At 41.7% G+C, this 17,714-nt stretch overlaps 1 protein-coding gene across 1 annotated transcript in view; it reads right to left on the minus strand.

Annotated features, from left to right (window-relative positions):
- The window catches only part of grin2da (glutamate receptor, ionotropic, N-methyl D-aspartate 2D, a), a 264,862-nt gene extending 250,518 nt beyond the window's left edge, over window positions 1-14,344 (minus strand). Inside the window, exons 1-2 of the mRNA XM_049602881.1 lie at window positions 13,802-14,344; window positions 9,785-9,922 (exon numbers count right to left, since the gene is read on the minus strand). Coding sequence (XP_049458838.1) covers window positions 9,785-9,922; window positions 13,802-14,293 — 630 coding nt within the window. The 5' untranslated portion in view covers window positions 14,294-14,344. The remainder of the gene's footprint in view (window positions 1-9,784; window positions 9,923-13,801) is intronic.
- Window positions 14,345-17,714: the final 3,370 nt, after the last annotated feature.

Raw genomic sequence — 17,714 nt, forward strand, 5'->3', positions numbered from 1 at the left:
GAAGTTCTGACACTGATTGGTACCAGTCATCACAGTCATTACTGTCGGATGAAGGAGATTGAGCTGACCAAGTAATGGCCGTCAGATCAGTGCTGGGACAGCAGGGTAACAGGTAGGCCTACATCCCTCACCTTTAGCCTAGCAGCAGAAATGCTCAATCCCTGGTAATTCATACGTATAGGCAGGCAAGCCCTGGAAACCCTGGAAGAATGTCAGACCTAAGTAATAGTATCAAATGCCCAGTGTTGTGTTTGCTATGATAATACCTTAGAAGTATCTCGTACCAATACCCAGCAACATGCTGTGGTGAGTTTTACTTTTTTGAGTGACAGTTGTGTAATGTGCTGCATCGTTGTTTACCTCTGGTACAGGCGGACAAGCTGCCAAGGCTATTTGAAAAGCAGCCCACTTAATATTAGCATTCGCTTTAAATGACATCTTTTTTTTCATGAACTGGTGAACTCACACTGCAAGTCTCCCAGTTATGTTGGACTGTGAGTGTACCTATATGGGAGCAGTCAAAGCTAGTCCTTGCTGATCTCATCCAGTCCAGCTCTTTTCTCTGCCTCGTGGCTGACTGACTTCAGTTTTACCGAGAGGGCAACACTCTGAGGAATAACAGAGACTGTCCATCAAAAAAGTCTTTGGCTTCTGAATGAGGCTTTCAGTGTCAATGAAAGAAACAGTGATAGCCTTCCTCTCTGCTGCTCCAGTCACATTTAATCTGGATAGATGAGCCGCCCACTGGTTGAAAGAGGACTTCATTCTTTTTTTCTTCTATTGTGTTTTTCATGAATGTCAGCTTAAACATTGTAATAAGTCAAAGGACTTATCATACTTATCATGACAGCGTACATGTTCCTATGTGCTTTTTTTGACATTGTCCAAAGTTTTCAGCAGTGTTGACAACAATTCATTACGTCTTGCTTCCAGAAAATAAACCAAAGCAGCAGTGAGCATGTGTTTAAATTAATCATCAAGACTCTGCATCTTTGTGTACAAGTAGAAGATCAAAGAGGAAATTTCAGGAAGCATCACGTCGCTTCCCCGTGTCGACAGGGCTCACCTCAGGTTACGCCGCGCTGAACTAGGTCAAATATCAAACCAGCATCAGCCTGATTTATGATGTAAGCTTGTCTGCTTTTCTCACCCAGCAAAGATTGGAGTGTGCAGGGAGCGTGCTGGTTGTGAGTGGTGTGGGTGCAGTCTGAAACATAAAACTACATTTTCATGCCCCTTTGGATGCTGGAGCTAAAATACTCGTGTGAGCACTCAGTGGAAACAATGAATCTATCTCAAGCCACAGTTTCTGAAGCTGTAGTTGATACAAGGTTGATTGATTCTTGGACTGTATCAGTATCCCAAAGGCAATTAAGAGCTGATTAGACTTTAGTCATACAAATATTTCTCAAATGTAGAGCGACTCTGGAGGCAAATATGTCCATTGTTGTGTTAAACCCCCAGTAGGCAGGGTCACAGAAGTGTACCTTTTCTAGCCAAGTAGCATTTGACTAACACAGTGGATAAGAAAAGAGATAAGCTAAATCTTTGTACTTTGCTACTCACTGGCAATCTATGATAAATTATCTACTAATTAGCCTGTTCAAACCAAGCTGTAGCTTATTTTATGGAGCCGTTTAAGACTCAACTGCCATCGTGACTGAAGTGTGCAGTATATTCTTTTAAAGTTTCTTATTGCTAGTCAAGCAGGCAATGGACTTGCCCTTTGAGTCAACAAATAAAAATACTTGCTCTCCTGAGGACCAGTGATATTGTGTTGTGTTGCGTTGTGTCGTGCAGTGTCATGTCTTGTCTTGTTTTTTCTTTTCTGCTCTTTTGGGGGTGCTTAAAGTCAGCAGGCACAACATTTTACTCTCTGGTGTACCATGACTTTTTCTTGTGCACCAGCACTTCTTACAAGCTGCCAGTACAATACTGTGACCTTGTATTTTGAGTTGTTGAGTGGTGAGGGTTAGGGTTTAAGGACTGGTTCACAGATGCTGACAGGTCACTGAATTATAAGGCTGGTGTCCTATTCTTTTCTGTGCTCTCCTTATCACGTTATCTGGGTTAGGGGTAACCAACACAGTGCCTGTGAGCAACTGGTTGCCCACACGGATATAATGAGTTTCTCACAGGGCACATTCTCAAGATAACTGAGGTCAACCCTGCCATCACCTAACATCTCTGTGATTTAATCAGCTGATGCTACAACTGTAGTGTAACCACACACCAACACTCATAAAAATCTAGCTGATGGGGAGAGCTAGCGACAGGGAAGTGAGTAAGAAATAGTTGAGGCCACATTTAGTTTGAAGTTGTTTGAATCACGATTAATTGCACTTTTTAATTGCAGGTTTAAAATCCCATAATTTTGTATTTCAAAAAGTTGTGAAGTCCATATTTACAAGGTTAAGCAATCCTTATTCTTTTTTCTTTGACTGGGAATCAAATGGATGCAAAAAATTTGCTTTATGTTCTTGACTTTTAGATTTATTTCTTTCAAATTAGTGTAGGATTGCTACATCAGTGCGGTCAAAGAGACAAAATAGCAGCACGCAATTAACCCTCTGAGACCCATCCACTGTCGACCCAGTTTTTTTTTTTGGAGGGGACAGGGCACCTTTTGGGGGAGGTAGCAGGCCAACAGTTTATGCTACATAGAAGTGCTATATATCACCTGAAAGCTGGAAACTTGAGGATTAATTTGTGGTGCAGCTCAGCACTGTGTCACCTTTTTGTTCTACACGGCATACAAAAAAAATTGCATAGTTTGTGCCCAAAACTATATGGGACCAACATTAAAGTGGACATGTCTATAAAGGGAAGAGTCATGGGTACCCACGGAACCCATTTCGATTCAGACATCTTGAGGTGAGAGGTCAAGGGACCTCAATGAAAATGGCCTTGCTGTTTTTCCCTCCCTAAAACTCTGGAGTGTTAGGGTAGGCCTAAGGGGGTTAGGGTGAGGGTTAGCCTGCTAACTGAGAAGCTATAACAGTAGTTCCACTGGATTTATTAGGTCTTCTAGTTTCATATGATATCAGTATGATGTTAGCATGTGTGCCTGTGAACATGACTACCTCTCCTACAGTGTGTGGAATTTGTTGGCATTACGCCCACAAGCTATCCTGGTGTGTGCAGCACGTATGGTCATGTGACTACCCAGCGTGATCAACATGGACACTGAAGAAGAGCATGAGAGCAACCAAAAACATGCTGAGCTGGTGGCGAAAAATAACCCAATGTCTATTGTATGGCGATACTTTGGATTCAGGTTCGGCGACATTGAACAGAAAGACGTGCTGTGCAAAAATTTTAAAAGTCAAAGTCGCCACGTCCCGCGGCAACACAGCCAAACTATATCAACACTTGAGACAGCACAGAGAAAGTAGGAAGAGAGAAAGCCGAGTAATGTTAGAGACAAAGAGACAATTGAAAGCTGCTAGAGCCTCATAAAACAACAACAGAGCACAATTACGCATACGTACAAGTGTCACGCCATACGACAAGACCTCAAAGAGACACGGGGAAGTCACGGACTCGGTAACAAACTATATAATAACAAATGAAAAGCTGAGCAATTTTTCTTGGGTTCAGCCCACTTGACACACTGCTGTGTTGTGCTATGGCCTATTCACATGCTGGAATTTGTCATTTACGTGACATAGCATGAACGCAACACAGGCTCTGCTCCAACTGAGTGCACAGTGCTGTGCTGCGCTGCTGTGCGAGCAGCTTGTTTGACTGTGCGTAACAGCAGTCTATTGATGGTCATTTACACACTGTCCATAACAATAACTATGTCAGGTCAGGTCAGTGCCCCCCCAACATAATGGTAGCAGAAACACTGAATCAAGCAATGATACCATTTATGTATTATACTGTAATCGCAATCACAAATCGCGATATTGTCCACCAAAATCACAGTCGCACATTTTTATCAAATTGTGCAGCACCTACTACGTGCCCCTACAAACCACACCCAACATCAGTACAAGACAAACCCACAAACACTAAGGTTATTTAAACCCCACTACAACACAATGTAGTGAATAAATGTGTAGCGGAAAGAACAAATAATCCACTTTATACTAATTATACATAAAATGGTGATTCACCTTAGAGCAAATAATGCCTGACCTTAACAACCTCCATTTTAACCTGATACTTCAGACTTAGCTTCAACAACAAGTAACACACCAGATGTAAACAAACAAGCACATCACAACAACATAGCACAAGTCTATTACAGTGACCCCAGGCTATTTCAAGCAGTTATAGCTGAGGGCACAAAACTCCTCCCAAAGCAAGATTGTTTGCAGAGCAGTTGCCTGTATCTGCGGCTGGAGGGGAGGAGGATGAAGCATGGGTTGAGTTGCTGGCAGAGGTTGTGTGCTATTGTTAGTACTCTGCGAGTGGTGGCAATGTCAATGAGAGCTGGCAGGTTAGGGGTGGGGAGGCCAATTATTTTAGAAGATATACTGGTGGTCTTCAGGAGCTTGTTTCTATCGGTCAGGGTGCGCATGGTGAAATAGCAGGTGGCACAGTACAGGAGGATGGGTTCAATAATGCTACGATACAGAAAAAGCAGGAAGTGGGGTTTCACTAGAAGAGCTCTCAGTTTGCGAATGGCAGACACTCTCCGTTGGCAGGATTTATGGATGTCTATGGTGGTGATCACAGCTCAGTTTATAGTCAAGGATGATGCTGAGGTACTTAAAGCTCTCCACTTTGTCCACTGGTTGACTTGACAGCTTGCTAAATGCTAACTTAGCATTTTCTTCAGGGCTTCTGCTTCCAGGACAAGGACCGCAAGGGGGTGATTGTGGACTGACATGTAGGGCTGACACAGAAGGGCTCCCCCACCCTGGGTTCAAACCGGGAACCCTCTTGCTGTCAGGTGACAATGCTAACCACTGCATCACTGGGCCGTCTTGTCTTGTCTTGTCGTCCCTAGAGCAGCTCGTCTTAAGGCACCAGGCATTTGTGGGCAAAGTCGTAACGCTCAGTAACTCTATATATGAGAATATTAAAGATAAATAACATATTAGGCCTAGTACAAATATAGCATCAATGTTTGAACATGGAGGCAGAAGCACATCGAGTTGTAGAACTGTAATCAAAGGGACTTTACTGAGTCTAACAAGAGCAAAAGTAGTTCAGACTTCAAAGCGAACTCACCTCCCACCTTAATCTCAGCCGCTTTTGATAATGAATATTTTCAGATGCTGACAGTTCAGTGCCGAGCTGAGTGTGTAACATCAATTTATGGCGGCTGAAGTTACAGTTGTGCAGAAATCATAATAACCACATCTCACTGTCAAAATGATCCACTTAAAGTAAATTGGCCCATTTATTAAATACCACATCTGTCATGCTGAACTGCTTTGTTAGCTTGATCTACTTATCGCTAATGTCTGTCAGCAAAACATTACCTTTTGTCACACACAGATTAGCCACTTGGAGAGCTGACACCCATTAATTAGGCTGTAACAATGGGCAAGCGAGCATCATTTAAAACAAAGTGACTCAGCAGTCATCGTGATTAGCTGGATTGTGGATGCTGAAACTGAAACTCTGGTTTTGGTCCAAAAAATGATCAGCACAAAAACATGATTAATTGATGATTGAATTGACTGCAACTGCTAACACACCTTTTTACTGTTGGACTACTGCAATACTCACACAGTAGGCACTAAAAAAAATGTCAAATTACAAACTCATTTCCTCTACTCAATAGCGAGAAGCACTTCTGATGCTGATGAGCTTAGCAGCAGTGACAGAACTGGAGCAATTCTGACAAAAAAATGAATTTTCCTCTTCTTCATTTCTGCTTAGTGATGAGGGCAAGGCGGCATGTTTTCTGAAATGTTTAGCATTTAGAAAATAACATTATCCTGCAAGGGACTTAAGTCTGAATGAAACTACAGATTCTTCACTCAGCCCTCCAAGTGGTTGGTATACATCAATATTACTCACAAACCTGATGCATTTGTCATATCCATACATTTCTGTGAACAGTAATACCTGAGAAAAGCAGCCAGACTAATCTGTGCTAGCTCTGACTATAAAGAGACCCTAATGTGGTGTAAAGAAATGAGGCAAACAAGCTTGGAATAACTTCTGTTTGTTTGTCTAATAAGGGCCCAGTGCTGGCCTTAAAGCTGCTCCATTTTTATGTTGACAATGGGTCAAATGACTGTGTAATGTGAAAGAGGTCACTCATAGTGACAAACCCACAGAGAATTATCCAAGCCGTTTACATTTCCAAGTCATCAAATGCTGATACTTCGTCATGCCTCTTGCCATCTGACAGCGATGCACAAGGTAAACTTTAGCGTCTCCATATGATGCACAGCTGAAACACCAAGCAGCAACCTCCGGGGCTGACAAATTAATCATATGCGGAAGTGCCAAAAACTGCAGTTCCTCTATTGGCCACATGAGGCTGGTTCTCAGAGCGACTCAATCACCATAGACCCCTAATGTTAAAACTTCACAGCAGAAATACACATTTACAGCCTGGTACAAAAACTGTTTTGGTCTCTACAGCTAAGCTCCCTCTTCATGTCAACTGTGCGAGGAGTGAATTTTTATACAAGTCACCCATTTACAGGTTTAAAGTTATGCATAATTAAGGTCAGGCTGCTTTAAATGACAGGCTGTCTGCCAATTGGGTCCTGAGGCTCTCAGTCAGATCCATCTCTTGTTCCTCTAGAGCTCCAACCTCTCAAAACAAGATGCCAACAGTCAAAATGCCAAACTTGAGGCTTCAGTACTAGCCCACAAACCAATTAGTGACATCATCATTATTACGTTTTACAGTCTATGATTGTAAAATGTGACTAATGTTGCGAAACAGTCAAAGATAGGTTTAGGGAACAAAACTATGTGGTTAGGTTAAGAAAAAAGACCATGTTTTGGGTTTAAATAATGGAACATGAACTGTGGTCTTTTGGGCTAACGTCTGGTTTTATTTGACCCGTCCACCTCACCTCCCTCTCACTTAATGTGGAACTTATATCACGTTATTCAAGTCATTTTCATTGTCAAGTATTGCCATGGGTTTACATTGGAGTAAGTTGAAAGCCCCATTGGTCTCATTAAAGGCTGCCTTTGGCGTCAATGACTCCGTTTATATGCACACAATAAACCGATCATTATCTGATGGTCATGTAAACAGCATAATCCGATGTGCTTTATCAGATAAAAGCCATTATCGGATTATGAGAAATCGGATAAACACGCCTAGCTTTTTCCCCAATAGTCTGTTTTATTCGGTGCATGTATACCATTAATCTGGTATCTTTCGTTCTTTTACATCTGTGCATGTGTGAAAAGTCGTAGAAAGAGTTTTATGTCATGTACTTGGACAGAAATCCGACTAACGGACTGAATCATGTAAATCAGGGTTTTCTGATTATCGCATTACTGAAGTGCATGTAAACGCGTCAGATCAGATTATTACATTACCTGATTATTCCCAGTTATCTGATTATTGTGTGCATGTAACCGCGCTCAGTGTCACACACCAAGGGGTGTAAGAAAGCATCGGTATTTGACTACCTAGGAATAACAATGGGCTGAATTATTACCTGACTCTTTAGTCCCTCTCAACTCTATGTAGCGTTTTAGCCATTTACACCTTATTGTTTTGGTCTTACAACCAACAACTTTGTGATTGAGTCTCACAGCTCTCATCAAACCCATTTCTAGCTGCAGCAGGCTTCTATTTCAGCTAATAATCCCATTGTACACTTCCTGCCCAGCACCAAACAGCAGACAAAGTTAAGCAACAAGCAGGTGAATATAGTGGAGCATTCACAAGTATTAGTAAGTTGTAGTAAGAAAGTGTTACAAAGTTGAGGCCAAAATGGGGCTAAAGGTATTTACATTCATCAGATGGCCAACAATGCAGCTACAAATGAATGTAACTGTGGCTTCATGTCTGCCTGATGTGTAGAAACGCAAGTGCATGCGGAGAAGTTGGCCAGATCAACTACATGAGGTCATAATATGTTAATGTTGTGTTCACATCTTGCTCTGCGGCTCCCAGAGCAATGAATGCAAACATTAATTCATAACTATTAACAGTTCAAATTACATATTTTTCATATAATAACTTGCTATGTCAATAAAGTAATTCACATAAGGAAGTAAGCTATTAAGGAATGGTTGCCATCTGCTGAAGTATTGCAGAACACATGAGCCTCCCTGAGCTTCAGAATAATTATTTGACAGTAATTAATTTAATTTATGCCAGTGTTTCCCACAATGGTTAATCAGCCATAACTAAACTATATCTACCCTTTTAATTAAGGGATTGCTCTTGCTGTTTGTGGACTCCTTTTTCTAGTCACAAAGTGTGGATCAAAACTGGTCGATGTACTTTTTTGGTGATTTTTAACTGTGACGCATCCCAAAGTAACTAATAAAGGCATTTTAATTACATATCTTTGGCTCTGTGCTAGTGTGCCTTAAGTAAAGCCAGTGGCTTCTCTTTTATCTATCCACCTTATTCCTGAGGGCACTACTTTAGAAATGATTATGTGCACAACTTTCAGTGAGATAGCGGAAGTAGCAGTAAGCTAGTTAGTCCCAAAAACTGTCTGTGGTTAGTCCCAGTGGCAAGTCTTGGAGGCTAACCGCTAACACTGGTTCTTTTCTAAAATAATTCGCCTTCAGTTTAACAAATATTTAATTAATGTTGATGCAGCATTTTCTTAAATGTCTTTGCTGAGCTCTGGTACCTGTTGCACTGTCCGTGTCTGTAACGACTAACAACCAGTCTCAGCTAAATTTTTTTCTTCAGCAACTGTGTGTTGAACATGTAACCAGAACAGAAAGCGATTGTTGTGTTGTGATATGAGAAATAAAACCACAAGAGTTTCACGAGACATAGTGAAAAAGTATTACATCAGAATTTGCAGAAGAGAATGACACCGAGACTGACAGATTCGTCACTTAACGTCAGGACATGATATCCCTGTCTTTCCCTTCCTGACTTCATTCTCAACCTAGAGTAGAAAATTTGAAACTAGAAATTAGAAAACTATTTTGTCCCCCATCACCTACAATGAAAGAGCTTTGGGATTAGAGGCTTTTTAATGATCCGTATGGACAGAAGGAAGGATTACTGCGAGCAAAAACTGTTTCAGTGTTTATATGGGCACCTGACTTACGTTTTAAGAAAAAAGACGTAAAATTGTGACGTTATCCTTTAACTGCAAAGAGCTCCTCCACCCCAAAATAAACAGACTTGGTGATTTAAACCTGTGAAAAAACTGAATACAGCTTTCACATCGCAAATCACTGTTTCGCCAATGCTGTTTGGCAAATCGGAGCTGGGCTGTTAGCACCTGTTCAGAAGTATTTTTTAGCGGGACCTGAATCCACAGAGGTCTCTTCCTCTCCGAAACAAACAAACTTGTTGATTTCAACTGCTATAAAGCACTGATGAAGCAGTTTCACATTCAAAAATCTGTGTTTGTACAATGCCGTCACAGAGGGGCTTTTAACCGCAGTGGCAGATACAAAAACGCGAATGGCCTTTTCCAAAGTAAGTGTCTGGTTTGTCCCTTCAGGGCTACTGTAAAAACATGGTGTTGATCTCCACAAATGACATCCCCCTCATTATGTAAATATGATCTGCTCATTCTGTAATAAAAACACAACAATTCTTATTTTCAGGTGCTTATAGACGAATGAAAGCACTTATTATATTGTATTTCTGAACATATAGTCCCCAATACTGTACACACATAAAAGATTCAATTTCTACCTGTGGCTCTCGTCCCAGACTGGCCCCTCCCCCTACAGCAACCACGGGAACCCCCGTCTGGGCGGAGACAAACTCCAGCATGGGGGCCAGAGGGGCGCGGTTCGGCGGTGGTGGTCTCTCCTCCTCAAACACCAGACCCTGAAAGTAGAAAAAATTAAACCAAGCACATCAGACAAAAGGCATTACATCAGCCTCATTGAGACACAATTTCAAAAACTTCACATCATACTCTTATGCATCAAAGCTGCCGTTTCTTTTACTTGTATGCACCCAACCTTGAGAATACATTTAAGGCTGAAAAAGTGTGCAAAATATATTAGAACAATGTGTATGTTTATGAGCTGGCCACAGTATTCAAGATAAATACTCCAATAGAGACTCTATTTTCTTACCCTGCTAACACATATCAAGACTGCTGCAGAAACTCTATCCCTTAGTTTTGATAAAGTAATGAAACCGTTGGAGGCTTTTTAAAATGGGACTTCTGCGCTGCTCTGATTGGCAATCAATGTTCGCACAGATAAAATCGTAGTTAAGTCCCTGCAGCAGACTGGCATCCTGTCAGAAGAGGAGTGTGTTGTACCTGTACAGCTTAAGCTGCTTCAAACCACAAAAACAACAGATAAGCTCCTGGCTTATGGGCCACCTCAGCTCCTGCAGGGGCTTACTAACAGGTGTGGCTGCTGCATACATGCTTAACTGCTGCTGAACATTCTGGTAACCAGGGTTCGGTTGTGATTTCCTTTCAAGACAGAACTGTCAGCAGTGGTAATGACTTCAGGATAAATGCGCGAAGTTGTGTAAATTGCCATTACTTTCTGTAATGATATGAGGAGGAGCAATGGTGATTTAAGTCTGGCTTGATGACTTAACGCTTGTTTTCTTGTAGGGATTCAGGGGAGCAAATTGAAGCTAAGTGTAGCTGACAGCTCAATTCTCACTGGGAAGCATTTGATATGCAAATAGGCTACAGACAGGACCTGGAAATAAGATAGCAAGTGTGACTTGAAAGAGTTAATATACTTGATTTAAGAAGTTTCTAAAAAGACCTGTCCGCTGTTCTGACATGAAAACAGATAGAGAGATAGACACAGATCAGATAAAAACAACATGCATAATGCATTTTATTTTCATAGAGGAATGAATGAATGATCATATGAATGAATAAATGAATCAAGAGTAGAGCATGTAGTGTGTTTTATTACCTCTGTCTGTATGATCACAAGAGGCTCTCAGAGTTGAAGTGCAGACTCCCATCCACAAGTGTTATACTATGGATGAATGAGTGAATGAGTGAAAAGATGAACAAACTGCACAATGAGAATGAGCATGAATGAATGAAGGGACAGTTTGTAATTTCTGTAAAGAACAGCTGAATTAACAAACAAGCAAACTATGGCAACATGTTAATGCTCCGACTGATTACATTTTTTTTCTCTTCCAGCCAAGTTGCAGAACAAAATGTTGGCATTGGACATTTCTGCAAACCACGCATATGTATATAGGCTGGTGGATGGCATGACACCTCGACGAGACTCCTGCCAAGCTGCAGACCTCTGTAGATCACTGTTGGAGTCCAACAACAACAAAACTGGTTGTTTTTTTAGTGAGCTGTTTTCAACAGTTTTTTATCCAACAAATGTGATTGTTTTTTAGCAATCTGTCACAGTGTTTCCACTGAGATAGGGCCACACAAAGCGATTGTTTCTTACCAAGGCATTGCTACATCTCCATCAGCGAAGTGCCATGAAAAGCATTTTTTGTTTGTTTGTTTTGTTTTTTGTTTGTCTGTCTTTTACTGAGATGTTGCTGCTTTTCCTTAGTGCCATGGACAGCATTTTTTTTTTCTTGAAAATAAATTAAATTCCTGTTTTTTTTGCCAGGATAATGTCATGAATGCCACAAAAGGAGGTGTTTTTTACTAAAACATCACTGAATTTCAAGCTGGGTTGAGCCATAAAAAGCAGTTATTTTTATGGCTCCACACCAGGGACAGCCCTGGCAAGAGCCATTATCATTTTTTTGGGTCAACCATCTGTACATTGATCAATCAATGCTCATACATCTATCTGTCTCATTCTCGTGAACACAATATCTCAAGAATGCACAGTGGGAATTTCTTCAAATTTGGCACAAACATCCTCAAGGATGAGCAAGGGTGAACTGAATAGATTTTGGTGGTTGAAGGTCAAAAGTCAAGGTCACTGTGACCTCCTCCTTCTCATCCTTGTGAACACGATATCTTAAGAAGGCTTTTAGGGAATCTTCTAAAAAATTTGGCACAAATGTCCACGTGAACTAACCTGGAAATCCAGATGCCCTGCCTCAAGCAAATTCGAATTTGCTCTGCACGGGGATGTGGCTCTGGACGGGCTTAATATGATGAAGACAGCGCTCTGCGTAGGAGTCGAAAAGTAAACAGCCAAGATGGCAGCTGCTGAAGGACCGAGTCCATTCAATTTAGCTTTGGAAGAAATGCTAAGCCAACTACACTTATCTTTTTCCTTGAGAGAGGAACAGAAGACTGCCCTAGAAACCTTCGTTTCCAGGAAGAACGTTTTTGCCGTTTTGCCAACGGGATATGGCAGAAGCATAATATATCAGTTAGCCCCACTGGTCGGTAAACAAATGGGGCTTAGTGCAATGGTTACGTCAGCTTGTTTTTTGCTCTGATTGGCTATCGTGCTATCCAACTGCGTGCAGCGGCATTTAATATGCCTCAGTTAGTGCCGCCCCTTGGGTAGGAAGGGTGCCAGACTCAAAATCTTTCTAGATTTGAGTCTGGATTTCCAGGCTACATGTGAACCTAAGGATGAAGCGATTAGATTTTGGTGGTTTAGGTCACTGTGACCTCACAAAACAAGTTTTTGGCCATAACTCAATCAGTTATACACTACTTATGACAAACTTTCACATAGATATCACAGAGGATAAAATGATGAAGTTATCTCATATTCCAAATGTCACAGGTCAGCTTCACTGTGACATCATAATGTTTTGCAAAACCCTTTTTTGGCCATTATTCAACACAAACACTCAGGAACAGAAGGGGACACATTAGGTCAGATACTGAATTGGTGACACTAATCTTGGGTGCCCACCTTAAAGCTGTGCTGATTGTAGAGATCGGCTGTCCTGCTGGGTTAAGGATGTGTGAGAAGCATCCATGTTTTAGAATTTGTAGCTTCTTTGCAGAAACACTCATATTTGAAGCACTGTCAACTGTCATGGCTACATATGAATCTGAACAGGCGTTGAGGTAAACCGAAACTGCAACTTGACTAGTTGGCAGAGGCATACAACAGAGAGGCAAAAATTCCAGTTCACAGAGACACTACTGCTGCTTTTTCGCCACGAACACCATATTTTAAGCTAAAACATGATCTTTTTCGAACCACAACCAAGTCATTTGTGTGCTTCAACACATTATCCACAAAGTTGTTGAATTGTAAAGTTCAAACGTATCCACTACATAATAGCATACAAATGTCTGTGGTTTGCAGAAACACACAATACCAGTGTTTATTCTGCCATTTGATTTGGTTTCTCAGCTTTAAAAAATTGGCTCTGATCTTTCAGTTGTCAGTATGCTTCAAACAAAAGAAATGAATACTCTTGCGCATTGGCGCATTACGGAGATTGATATGAAATAGTTATCCAAGATGGTACATGAAAGTTTCCAAGAGAGACTCTTGAAGAGGCATTATACACATTATCTCAAAGGCAATTAAGTAGTTGTTGTAGGAATGTTATTCTTACATTGTTATTTGTGAAATAAATTTAAAACTGTATGCGATAATAGAAACATGTTTTTCCCCTGTGTTTCTATTCATTATTCATTACCTTTTTTGCTTTTTTTTTATTTGGTTTGGCACATTTTGGGATGCTATGTTGTAGAAGCATTTAAAAAAAATGGTCTTTTATGGTTGTCTGATAGTTGCTCTATTACAGACTTCAAAGAAATGTACTTAAGTCATGGGAGAGTTCGTTATGTGGTGGGTTGTATATTATGTCTACCTGCAGTGGTGTGGTGGCCAGCAGCTCACACAGCTGCAGCAGCAGGGTGCCTGGGCTACTCTCATTCACTGCCAGGTAGATGACGTTGGCCTGACCTGATGGCGTCATCACCGTCTCCCCAACGAGGGCCGCCAGCGACAGGGATGTTGAGAAGGAGGAGGAAAACGAGGCCATCGCTGCTGTTCCTTCCAGTGAAGCTGTATCCGTTACTCCTCTTCCTCCTCCTCCGCTTCCTCCTGCTCCCAGACCGTTTCCCTGACCGGGAACCTGCCCCGGCCCGGGCCCCGTCCCCGACTCGCCGACCCCCGCGCCTCCCACCACCGCCGTCTCCGGGAGCAGGGAGGAGCCCGAGTGGACCACAGCGATGTTGACCCCACCCGAGTCCCTCTCTCTCTCCCGGGGCCGCAGCAGCAGGGGGGGCGAGGGGCGCACGGGCCCCGTGCAGGCCAGGACAGCCAACAGCAGTGAGAGGGCGGGCCTTGGGGCCACCATGGGGTAAGGGGAGGGCCAGTGGCAGCTGTCGGATGGGGTTTGGCAGGTGAGGCCAGGTGGGATTTAGGGGGTTTGGGATAGTGGGTGACGTCTGTGAGGAAGGGAGAGAGGGAGGAGAGGAGGGGGGGGTGGGTGGGGGGTCGGCGGCTCACAGAGCTTCACCTGATGAGGAGAGGAGACCCTGGAGAGAAGAGAGAGGAGAAAGTGATTTAAAGACTGTCATCATTCTGCCATCATACTTCTACTCTAACCATAAGACAAATCTGTTGTACACAATATGAGTGTAAGTGTTATCTTGAGTTATGAAGCGCTTATTCTCCAGTAAACAATGTAGATAAATGACGCACACTGCACCTACTCATCCTTGTATTTATTCATCCTCCTCTAACTTCCTGTAAGTCTGTAAACATCATACTGTTTACATTGCTAATAATTAAAATGCTGTTGACATTTAGGATTTAAAAGGGCAACAATAAAAATTGACAGATTTGTCAGAGCAGTTCAAAAACTCCAGTGTGATTAATTTTTATCAACAAAGATGTTGCCTGCATCAAAATGAGGATCTTGCAGATTATTACTTTAAATATGTTGATGATGTTGTAAATATTAAAAGGATTTGAAGTCTGTAGAGGGGCATAGTAGCTATTGTCTTTGAAATCTTACCTGGGTAACACAATTCAACTTCAAAAAATTCTATTAAATCTGAAAAATCTGCTTTTTCCTAAAAATTTCAACACAGTTTGAATATGCAGTCAGGACTTTAAAGGGGAAAAATTCAGAAAATATAGATGTCTGGACAAGATTCTCAATATGGAGTTGGTTGAGCCGGCAGCTAGCAGCTAACGTAGCTAACTTTATAAACTGTGCTAAACAACAGCAACAGTGTGGTTAAAGATGTTAACCAGGGGGCAGCCCATGAAAGTAAAAAGAGAACTGGATGTAGCTTTAGAGGCGTGGCCCCATTCATTCCAATAGAAGTTAAACAGCTGCTGCAGTTGCCGATGCCTAAAAGGTTCAACCTCCCAGGTGTGAAATTAACCATATCTTCATCATTGAGCCTATAGAGCAGGCACAAGACTTCCACCAATGGAGCATGCTACTTCTTGTTAGCCCTCCTTCATTCTCTGTTTAATATGCCATTACTTCACTATACCTTTATATAGCAAATAGTGGGTTGCTGCTATATTAAACAGAACCTACAGAACATACAGAACCTTTAAGCAGTGATTACATGCTGTTGTTTGTCAGGTAACAAAACCTAGCTGAATAAGTTGTTTTATTGTGCGTATAGTGCGTCTGCGGTGTACGCTGCATTACCCTAATAAATACAGAGTTCATCTGGATGATCTTGGATAAAGTGCAAGTGAGGTTAGCTTGTTGGAGCTAATATGTTAGCACAAACTGCAGTGCCTCCAATGGTCACTTGAAGCTGGCTCCAAAAGCAAGTCATCATAGACCTTTATGTTAAAATGCCAAACTTCACAGCAGAAATTAACATGTTATTAAGGCTTAAAGTTACATATATGAGTATAAGAGTGGGGCTGCTTTGAGTGACAGACTGTCTGTGAGGCATCACTATGAGTCAGATTCACCCCTTGCTTCACCACAGCTCTACCCTCTTGTCCAAATATGGGCAGTGACAGCCAAAATGCTAAACTTGAGACTTCAAAACGGAAACCCACAATCCAGTGGGTGACATCACAGTGGCTTTGTCCATTATTTTAACACTCTTATTGTTTCACAGATTTTAATACATCATTCATACTCAAATGTCACTGTTTGATTTGAATATGTTATTCATCTCAAACAAGCCTGGTGATAAACTGCACAAAAATATACTTGGAAACTGGTGCCATTAGCCACTTCAAACTGCTAGTGTGTAGCATGGAATTCAGACACAGCAAGTGTTTCTGATTCAGAAAAAGCCAGCAGAAGGAGAAAAAAAGCACATATGCGGGTCATTTCCTTCGAGACTGGAAGTCCGGAAAAGTGGTTCTCATTTCTAACAAATTTAGTTTTTTCCACAATCCAGCACAGACTGGAGTCTAAGTCACAGCATGCCAGCATGTGGACGAACCCAGAGGAACAGGCAAGAACACAACCGCAGGGAATAAATGGTGAGTACAAGCGGAATAAAGAAGCAGAGAAAGACCAGCAGGTGACGAAGGGATAGAAGATGAGGCGAAGGGATTGAGGGAGGGAGAGAGGATTAGATAGAAGAGCGTGGATTCAGCTGCAGTGGGAGGACAGATGCAGTGTGTGTTTGTACGGGAGAGCAAAAGGGTACAAAATGAGACCTGCATATGTATGAGAGTGAGAAGGAAAGAGAGGAGAGATTGTAAGGAAGTGTGTTTTTGAGCAGCAGAGACAAAAAAAAGAAAAAGCATTTCATCTGAATCTGAACAATGAGACGCTGCAGCATGCTAGTGTATAATAGTTCCCAATAGTGGAAAGCAATCTGTGCCTTTTTTGACATAATGACCTTAATGTTTTGAGTGAGTTTACAATTAACATAAAATAAAATCACTTCTTAGAAATTTCAGCAGAAAATTATCTTCACAGCTGCCCATCAGCTCTGTATTGTTCCACAGAAATCCAGTTGGGAAATTATAATTCTTATTTTCATATTTCACACAGCTGGTTGCTTATAATCATGCAACTGCTTATGCTTTTCACTTGCTGTACTTTACAGCCAAAGTTAAATGGCAGCAGAATGTGTAGCTTTGTCTTAATTTAATTATTTAAATTGTCACTGTCCTGTCACAGATTTCTCCGCTGCAATGGGCATAAACTACAGTACATACAATATACAAGTGTTTATTGTTAACATAGATTGGATTCAGAAATTAACAGCATGTTTCTTTAGATTGCAGGTGTTGCTGAAAGTCTATACTCTGTTCATATTGTCCCTGGCAGGCAGCTGGTGTTTACTGCGATGGGACTACCACCCAGTTGTTTCCTGACACACCTTCGCAATATGTGCATACATGAGGGACGGCTGTGGATAAAAGGTAGCGTGGCTCGTCCACTAATAGGAAGATCATCAGTTCCTCCAGCCTGCATGTCAAAGTATCCTTTGGCAAGATACTTGGGCTGTTCCATCAGTGTGTGAGTGTGTGTGAATGGTTACTGAGTAGCAGGTGGCACCATGTAGCCTCTGCCACCAGTGAGTGACTGTGTGTGTGAATGGGGGAAAGTGACATGTAGTATTAAAGTTCTTAAAGAGTGGTTGCTATCATGTTATAGCCTCCAGAATAATGTAACTCTTTTTTTAAATGGCCGTTCACCTCTAAGTTACTCCAAGAGCACAACCTGACAAGGAACACGTCTCTGTTTTAGGCAGCTACAGTAGCCTAGAGGGTTACACACATTCTCACATTTGGAAGCACTCACACCAACACCTATTGACTGAGAAGTTCTG

The sequence above is a fragment of the Epinephelus fuscoguttatus genome, linkage group LG17 (assembly GCF_011397635.1).
Source record: "Epinephelus fuscoguttatus linkage group LG17, E.fuscoguttatus.final_Chr_v1".
Classification (NCBI taxonomy): Eukaryota; Metazoa; Chordata; class Actinopteri; order Perciformes; family Serranidae; genus Epinephelus; species Epinephelus fuscoguttatus.